Source organism: Orycteropus afer, unplaced genomic scaffold, assembly GCF_000298275.1.
Source record: "Orycteropus afer afer isolate SDZICR_OR568_19922 unplaced genomic scaffold, OryAfe1.0 scaffold00205, whole genome shotgun sequence".
Lineage (NCBI taxonomy): Eukaryota > Metazoa > Chordata > Mammalia > Tubulidentata > Orycteropodidae > Orycteropus > Orycteropus afer.
In genome coordinates this window covers 1,937,189-1,947,131 of record NW_006921792.1, presented here as the reverse complement: position 1 = coordinate 1,947,131, position 9,943 = coordinate 1,937,189, and the positions used below count along the sequence as shown (strand labels likewise).

Sequence of the window (9,943 nt, the reverse complement as noted above, 5' to 3'; positions counted from 1 at the left end):
CTCTCTGATAAGGAATTCAAAAGAATTGTCTTTAGGTATCTTCAAAGGATTGAGAGACAGACCAAAGAAAACACAGAAAAAACCTTAGAGGAATTTAGCTCATCATCAGCTAAATCTATCTCTGGTCATGGGTATATTCCCGTTCGCCTACCCGCACTTGATAGTCTGTGTATCCACCCATAGACTAATGTTTGTTGTTATTGATAATGCAGTATTGTCTATGTAATAGTATTTGCTTCTGTTATCTATACCTTTTGTACACCTCTCTGTGTTAATCCTTTTTCTTATTACTGTGCTGGTCACACCCTTTTGTTATATTACCTTTCCCTTCACCCAAATCAACACATGACTCTTAACTAGTCAGGAATTTTCCCTACTTTCCCTTGTAACCAGCAAAGTGAATTTCCTTCCCTGTATAAACCTTTCCTTGACTTTTTATAATAATGGACTCAGACAATATTTGTTCTTCTATGATGGACTTTTTTCACTCAGTATAGTGTCTTCCAGGTTTATCCACGTTACGAGGTGATTTGCAGATTTCTTCATTATTCTTTAATATTGCAGAGTATTCCATTGTGTGCATATACCATAGTTTTGTTATCCACTCATCTGTTGATAGGCACTTAGGTTGTTTCCTTCTCTTTGCTATAGTGAATAGTGCTGCAATGATCATGGGTGTGGGAAGTTATTTTCTTAATTGCCTTTTCTGATTATGCATTACAATTGAATGTATAGAAACAAAATTGATTTTTGTATATTGATCTTGTATCTTATAGCTTTGCTGAAATTTTTGTTTTAAATTTAAATTAAATTAATCAGCTTTTTTAGTGGATTCTATAGGATTTTCTATATACAGGATGATATCATCTCCAAATAGAGATTGTTATACTTCTTTGATTCCAATCTGGATGACTTTTATTTTCTTGTCTAATTGCCTTACCTAGAATTTCTAGTACAATATTGACTAAAGACATGGGATGGAACATCTTCCTTGTTTTGTTGTTGATATTGGGTCCTGTTGAGTTGATTTTACTCATAGAGACCCCATGTGACAAAGTAGACCTATCCTGTCAGGAATTCTTGGATATACAAAACAGATTGGAGAGACTCAGATTTGATGCATGGAGTCTGGTTAAATAAGCTTTTGTCATAGTCTAGGGAAAAGATAATGATTACATGAACCAGGATTGTGACAGTAGCTTTGGAGGAACTGGATAGATTTGGAAGATGGAGGTAAGCTTCTAAAAATATATTAAATAACTGAAATTTCTCGGCTATTTTGAATATGTTTAAATTATATGTAACAACTTAAAAAAAATAATAGCTCCTGCTAAGCAATATTAGTTTATTGCATAATAGTTGTGTTTTCTCATATTTTTGCTGCCCTCTTCCATTTCTGTATATTATTCTAGGTAGAATGACATACATATAATTAAAACTTTTGGATAAGTGAACAACTAGGGGAATACTTGAATTCTTGAAAAATCTGAAATTGTAAGAAAGCATTCAATATTGAACACATTTTTATTTGTATGTTCTAAGATATTATCTCTTCCGTATATCAAGTTGCTGAGTTAATTGCAATATGGAGAGTAACACCAGAGAATGCTGTACAATTAAATAAAACCAACTGTCAGTTTGTCATGCTGTGGTGGCTTGTGTGTTGTTGTGAGGCTACAGGCTATGTCACCAGTGTTTCAAATACCAGCAGGGTCACCCATGGTGGACAGGTTTCAGTGAGGCTTCCAGACTCAGACAGACTTGGAATAAGGAAGGGGCCATCTACTTCTCAAAGAATTGGCCAGTGAAAACCTTATGAATAGCAATAAAACCCTGGCTGATATTTTATTGGGAAACTTTATGAATAGCCCTGAAACATTGTCCACTATAGTGCTGGAAGATGAACCCTCAGGTCAGAAGGCACTCAAAATGACTGGAGAAGAGCTGCCTCTTCAGAATATAGATGACCTTAATGTTGTGGATGGAGTAAAGCTTTTGGGACCTTCATTTGCTGATGTTGCGTGATTCAAAATTGGAAGAAACAGATGCAAACATCCATTTATAATTGGAGCATGGAATATACAGAGTATGAATCTGGGAAAATTGGAAGTTGTCAGAAATGAAATGGAATGTGTAAAGATCGATATCCTAAGGGATTAGTGAGCTGAAATGGACTGGTTTTGGCCATTTTGAATTGGATAACCATATGATCTGCTATGTCAGGAATGACAGATTGACGAGGAATGGCGTGATGTTCATTGTCACAAAGAATGTTTCAGGATCTATCCTGAAGTACAGTGCTGTCAGTGATAGCATCATATTCATACACCTACAAGGAAGACCAGTTAATACTGTTATTCAAATTTACGCACCAGCCACCCAAGGCAAAGATAAGAAAATTGAAGATTTTTACCAACTTCTGCAGTCTGAAATTGACTAAACATGTAATCAGGATGTGTTGATTTCACTGGTGATTGGAATGCAAAAATTGGAAACAAAGAAGAATCACCAGTAGTTGGAAAATATGGCCTTGGTGATAGAAATGATGTTGGAGATCGCATGATAGATTTTTGCAAGACCAATGACTTGTTCATTGCATAGACTTTTTTTTTTCAACAACAGAAGTGACAGCTATACACGTGGATTTCACCACATGGAGTACACAGGAATAAGATCAACTACATTTGTGGAAAGAAGCGACAGAGAAGCTCAATATCTTCAGCCAAAACAAGGCCAGGAGCTGACTGTGGAACAGACCAACTGCTCATATGCAAGTTCAAGTTGAAGCTGAAGATAGTTAAAAGAAGTCCATGAGAGCCAAAATATGACCTTGAAGATATCCCTCCAGAATTTAGAAACCCTCTAAAGAATACATTTGATGCATTGAACACCAGTGACCAAAAACAGAGGAATTGTGGGATGACATCAAGAACATATCCATAAAGAAAGCAAAGTGTCATTAAAAAGACAGGAAAGGAAGAAAAGACCAAAATGGATGTCAGAAGAGACTCTGAAACTTGCGCTTAAACAGAAAGTAGCTAAAGCAAATGGAAGATACGACAAGATAAGAGAGTTGAACTGAAGATTTCAAAGGGCACCTCGAGAAGACAAAGTCAGTTATTATAATGAAATATGCAAAGACCTGGAGTTAGAAAACCAAAAGAGAAGAACATGTTTGGCATTTTCAAGCTAAAAGAACTGATATTCAAGTCTTGAGTTGCAATATTGAAAGATTTTATGGACAAAATATTGAATGATGCAGGAAACATCAAAAGAAGATGGAAGGAATACACAGTCACTGTACTAAAAAGAATTGGTTGATGTTCATCCATTTCAGGAGGTGGCATATGATCAAGGAAGAAGGAAGAAGTAGAGGCTGCACTGAAGCATTTGGGAAAAACAAGACCCCAGGAATTGATGGAATGCCCATTGAGATGCTTCAGCAAACGGATTTCAGTGCCCTGCTGGAGGCACTCACTTTTCTTTGTCAAGAAATTTGTAAGACAGCTACCTGGCCGACTGGAAAAGATCCATATTTGTATCCATTCCAAAGAAATGTGATCCCGCAGAATGTGGAAATTATTGAACAATCTCATTAATCACACACAAGTAAAATTTTTCTGAAGAGAATTAAAAAACAGTTGCAGCAGTATATTGACAGAACTTCCAGAAATGCAGCTAGATTCAGAAGAGGATGTGGAACGAGGGATATCATTGCTGATGTCAGATAGATCTTGGCTGAAAGCAAAGAATACCAGAAAGATGTTTACTTGTGTTTTATTGACTGTGCAAAAGCATGTGATTATGTGGATCATAACAAATTATGGATAACACTGAAAAGAATGGGAATTCCAGAAAACTTAATTGTACTCATGAGGAAACTGTACATAAACCAGGAGGCTGTTGTTTGAACAGAACAAGGGGATACTGCATGGTTTACAATCAAGAAGCGAGTGAGCCAGGGTTGTATCCTTTCACCATACTTATTCAACTTGTATGCTGAGCAAATAATCTGAGAAGCTGGATTATATGAAGAAGAACATGGCATTAGGATTTGAGGGAAACGCTTAAGAACCTGCAATATGCAGGTGATACAACTTTGCTTGCTGAAAGTTAGAATGACTTGAAGCTCTTACTGATGAAGATTAAAGACTTCAGTCTGCAGTATGGATTACACCTCAGTATAAAGAAAACAAAAATCCTCACAACTGGTCCAATAAGCAGCATTATTATAAATGGAGAAAAGATTGAGCTGTTAAGGATTTCATATGAGTTGGTTCTACAGTCAGCAGCAATGGAAGCAGCAGTCAAGACATCAGATGACGTATTGCATTGGGCAAATTTGCTTGCAAAAGACCTCTTTCAAGTGATAAAGAACAAAGATGTCTCCTTGAAGACTAAGGTGTGCCTTGGGTTAGCCAAGCCGTGGTATTTTCAGTCACCTTGGATGCATGTGAGGGTTGGACAGTAAGCAAGGAAGACTGAAGAAGAATTGATGCTTTTGAGTTGAAGTGTTGGTGAAGAATACAGAATGAACCATGGACTACCAAAAGAACAAAACAATCTGCCCTTGAAGAACTGCAGCCAGAATGCTCCTTGGAGGCAAGAATGGCCTGACTTTGCCCCACCTCCTTTGGTCATGTTGTCAGAAGGGACCATTCCCTGAAAAGGATATCATGCTTGTTAAAGTGGAGGGTCAGCGAAAATGGTAAGACCCTTGACAAGATGGATTGACACAGTGGCTGCAGTGATGGGGTCAGGATAGCAAGGATTGTGAGGCTGGTACAGGACCGGGTAATGTTTCATTCTGTTGTAGATAGGGTCGCTATGAGTTGGAGCCAACTCAGTGGTTGTAGGTGAAAATCTGTCCAAAGAATTTGGAAATGTTTAATGAAGAAGAATTTATTATTTGAAAATCTATGACCTCATATACATATTCTATACATTTTAAGTAGTATTATATAATGGTTCTTTTTGTCTCTTTTAATTTTAGGAAACGAAATATCTTTTGCCTTCTTTGGAAAAAGAACTGCTTTTGGCAGAACACAGTGACCTTGAAGAAGGTGGACTAGACCTAACTGTGTCATTAAAACCAGTTAGTTTCTATATATCAGACAAAAAAGAAATGCTTCAGCAGTGCTTCTGTATCATAGGGGAGAAGAAGTTACAGAAGATGCTTCCTGATGTGTTAAAGGTACTTCATTATATACATTATCAGTCTCTATGCATATGTAGAGCTACAACCTTTTCTGTAGCAGTCATGTTATATGTACAATTTATAATTAAATGTTGTCAACTGGAACAAGCTAATTGAAAAGATATAAAAAGATTTTCAGAACAATAAATGGCCTTGTATATTTAAAAATTTGGCAAGAAAAAATGGGGCATTTTACTATGTAGGCACACATTTTATTAACCCTAATCTATTGAAATGGTTCTGTTAAATGCAGGCAATAGTACTAACTAAATTGGAGGAATAGTGAATCTTTCTAGTGCTTTAAACAATAATGTAATAATATACTACAATGTGACAATACATGATGATTTGTAGATAATAGCTATATTTCATTGAATTCCATTAAATTCACAAGTGTTTTCATATGCTTACTTCTGATTGTTATCCAGGGGAAAACATGTCATTATTCTAATTTTATAGTTGTGGGAAAAGAGCTTGGTACGTTAAGCCCAAGATCATGTATCTAGAAGTATAGAGCCAACACTTGAATATTTAGAAGAATTGCCTGACATAAGTAGGCTTCAATTAAGAATACATAGGCACTTGGCTTACTTTTAGTTTATTCTTTCATAATAAATACGATTTTAGATATTCCTACTGAATTTCTACAAAATGTTCAAATGTTAACTGACTATTTCATATTTCATCCCATGAAAAGATTAATGTGAATCTGTGTGAGACTTGTAATTTGTTTTCTTGTAAGATTTTGCTCATCAGAATTTTTTTGTGTGCGATTGCAGTTTTCCAGTTTACATTGGAGCTGTATTATATAAATGTGCCTTTTTTTTTTTTTTTTTTAAATGTCATTTCCCTTAGAACTGTTCAATAGAAGAAATTAAAAAACTATGCCAGGAACAGTTAGAACTCCTATCTGAAAAAAAAATCTTGAAGATTCTTGAGGGTAAGAGCACATATTTACATATTCTGGTAACTTACATGTTCAATATAAATCCTGAGGTATTCTTTTTCTTATTTTGCATATTGAATTTTGTTAATAGGTAATCATTGAAGATTATTTTTATTTCTATTTGTATTGAGAAATAGAATTTACATATCAGAAGAAGATTTCAAGAATATGTTTGGTGATGTATAGTTTTTCTAAATCAAGGGTATGTTTCCGCAGTAGTGAAATGAAATAAAAATGTTTACTTATAACACCATAAAAATTAATTATTAAACTGCCAAAGATTTCGCTTAAAATAATTTTTTCTTGCTGCTTTATTTTCTTTATACTGTTTAATTGCCTTTAGCTTATTGTTTCTGTTCCACTCAGACCTAGATTCAGAATTAGAAGTCCTTGCAGTTTGACTACATTCATATCTGCCTGATATATGATGACTGTGAGGCTATTTATTATTTCTAGAATTTTTTGGTTTAAATTTTCAAACATTTTTTTGAACATTGCTAGGATATTTTCATTAGAGTAGGAACAAAAATAAGAGGCTTTCAGTTTGTAGAAATAACTTGTGTTTCAGATGAAAAATAATTTAATGGAAATTTCTAATTCTGGTAATAGATGTACAAATGTATATATAGTCTGTTAATATATATATGTACATTGTGTATATCTCTTACATGTATATGTATATATATAATGCATTAAAGGAACACAAAGAAAAATGTCTAATAAGGCATTAAAAATACAAGCAATTAAAATACAAGCATTTGAAAAATGTAATCTTTTAAGAACAGAATTCTTTAATCTGCATCACTTTTAAAGTTGACACTTTTTGTCTGATTGAATCATCTTGACATTATTATAAGCATGCTTTTTTATATAGTTTATTTCATTTATAAGGTGACAATGGTATGGACTCTGATATGGAAGAAGAGGCAGATGATGGCTCTAAGATGGGATCTGATTTAGTCAGTCAGTAAGTTATAAAATTTAATTTTAATTTTTAAATTTTTTCATTTTTCCTTTATTGATTTCTTACCTTAAGGGTGTGAATGTTTTATTTACATAAAATATTTCTGCAGTATAGAAGGATTGATTTGTTGTTGTGATCTCACTGTCGAGTTGGTCCTGACTCATAGCAACTCCTCCTTGGGTTTCCTAGGTGGTATCTTTACATAACAACAACAATCTTTACAGAAGTGGATTGCCTAGTCTTCCTTCTGAGGAGTGGCTGGTGGGTTTGAATTGCCAGCCTTCTGGTTAGCAGTCAAATGCCTTAGGTACTGTGCCACCAGAACTCCCTAAAATGATTCATCCTTCTGATATATGTGAAGTTGGAGTTAATTCCTTTTAGGACTAATGTGGTTTTCTTAAACCAGATAGATACAGGACATTAGGAATGTCGACCTAAAGTGGATTCGTGTTTCTCCTTGGAATTTGAATATATTGCTTGTTGGTTTACCCACTGTTATTAAGTACATACTGTGTATCAGATAAGGAGCTTTGGTGGTGTAGTGGATAAGCCATTTGGCTGCTAACCAAAAGGTTAATGGTTCAAACCTACCAGTTGCTCCATGGAAGGAAGATGGGGCAGTTTACTTCTGTAAAGATTTACAGACTGAGAAATCCAGTGGAGGTCATTATGAGTTGAAACTGACTCGATGGCAGTGAGTTTGGAGTTTTGGTATGTATCAGACTCTATGTTAATAGCTTTGATCACGTTTATTTTATTGAATTCTACATATCTATTTTTAGGTTATAATATGGATTCATTTCACAGATGAGTAAGGTGATTTATTTTGCATAGAAACTCACTGCCTTTGAGTCGATTCTGACTCATAGCAACCCATTCTTGGGTTTCCAAGGTGGTATCTCTATGGAAGTAGATTGCCCAGTCTTTTTTCCGAGGAGTGGCTGGTGGGTTTGAACCACCAGCCTTCTGATTAGCAGTCAGATGCTTTAGGCACTACGTCACCAGAGCTCCCCGCTTTATATATATATATATATATTAATTTGATTACTGGGAAGATAAAAAAATGCCTCGAGGTTTGAGATGCTGACTAATTAAGGAGAAACATGTTAACTGTTTTTTTTTAAATTCTGCTCTACCATTGCCCATCACATTTTTACCCACTGATTTCAGCGTCTAGTTATGACTTTTGCCTGGAAAACTTACTTCTTTGGTAAGTTTTGCTTGATTACATTTGTTTTCCCTGTTTTTGGGGTCAAAGACTGGTTTTTATCTTTCTTTGCAAAGCCTGCCATTTTTCTTAATAAAAGATTTATGCTACAGATACTGGTAGTAGCACAAATAAGAGATTATTGGAGGCAGTAGAATAAATGAATAGTACATATATAACTTGAAATCTTGAGTACTTTTCTTTAAAAATACTTAGCTTTAAAGGAAGGAACCTGGTAATGCAGTTGTTAAGTGCTCAGCTGCTAGCAGTAAGGTTGGTGGCTTGAACTCACCAGTTGCTCTTGAGGAGGATGATGTGACAGTTTGCTTCTGTCCATGGGTCACTGTGAATCAGAATCAACTCCATATTAACAGGTTTTAGATTTAAATGGCTTATATAGTATATTTATATTAATTTAAGCATTTATAAAATATGTCAGTTTTTGGTACTTTTTAAGTTTTTTAAATACTAAAGTGATCATTCTGCTCATTGATATTACTTATACAGAATTCTGGATCAAAGTTTTGCTTGATTACATTTGTTTTCCCTGTTTTTGGGGTATTGTCAAGGTTAAGTGCTTAATTTACATCTAAACACTAGTGCTGCCTTTTTTACTGTTAGAAGCCATTAAATTATAGATAGCCAAACAGTGTTTGATTTCTGAAATATCCTAATGAAAAATAAAAAAAAAAAGGTTAGCTTGAAAGTGATTGTTATGGAGAACCCATTTTTACAGTGTGATTACAAGATAGGTCACATTAGCTTTTTAATGTAACAGGTGTCTAGGTTGGACAATCAAAATACTACCAAGAAGTATCATAACATTTACTTATGGAGCTGATAAGTACCAAATCATTGAGACTCTTTTGAATCACTTTTGAATATAGGCTTAATTTTAAAATCAAATTTCTAAACTCTAAGATGCCAGATAAATAATGTTATTAATAACTAATACTCTCTGAGCATTGCATTACAGATGATATTCTAAGCCATTTGCATTCATTAATTCATTGCATTTAGCAACTTTGTGAGGTAAGTGGTATTATCACAACTATTTTATACGTACCAGTGATGTAAAGTTTAAACTTGAGATAAAAAAATTTCGTAACTGTAACTCCCAAAAAACTAATAATTCTTTGCACACACACAAAATATTTGCTAGAAACTGTAAAATGCTGATGAAGATGACCTAAATAAATGGAGAAATATACTGTGTTCGTGGATTGGAAGACCTAAGATAGTAAAGATTTCATTTATTTTCAAATCAGTCTACATAAATACAATTCCAGTGAAAATCTAAGCTGGATTATACATATAAATGTGCTAATCAAAAAATTTATGAGAAAAGGCAAATCAGTCAGAATAGCTAAAATGATTTTAAGAAAGGATTATACTACCTAGTATTGAGGCTATTACAAGGAAAGGTGATCCAACGAAATGCAGACATTATCGAACAATATCATTATTATCACACAGAAGTACAGTTTGGTGAAGAGAATTTAGAAATGGTGGCAATAGTACATTGGCAGGGAACTGCCAAAAATTCAGGCTAAATTCAGAAGAGGAGGTGGGTTGAGGTATGTTGTTGTTGTTAAGTGCCGTCAAGTCGTTTCTGACTCATAGCGACCC

At 34.5% G+C, this 9,943-nt stretch overlaps 1 protein-coding gene across 1 annotated transcript in view; it reads left to right on the top strand.

The window, feature by feature from the left end:
- Positions 1-9,943, top strand: part of CAAP1 (caspase activity and apoptosis inhibitor 1) — a 92,051-nt gene that overhangs the window by 27,205 nt on the left and 54,903 nt on the right. The window contains exons 2-4 of the mRNA XM_007948133.2: positions 4,994-5,194; positions 6,053-6,137; positions 7,035-7,110. Of these exons, the coding sequence (XP_007946324.2) occupies positions 4,994-5,194; positions 6,053-6,137; positions 7,035-7,110 (362 nt within the window). The remainder of the gene's footprint in view (positions 1-4,993; positions 5,195-6,052; positions 6,138-7,034; positions 7,111-9,943) is intronic.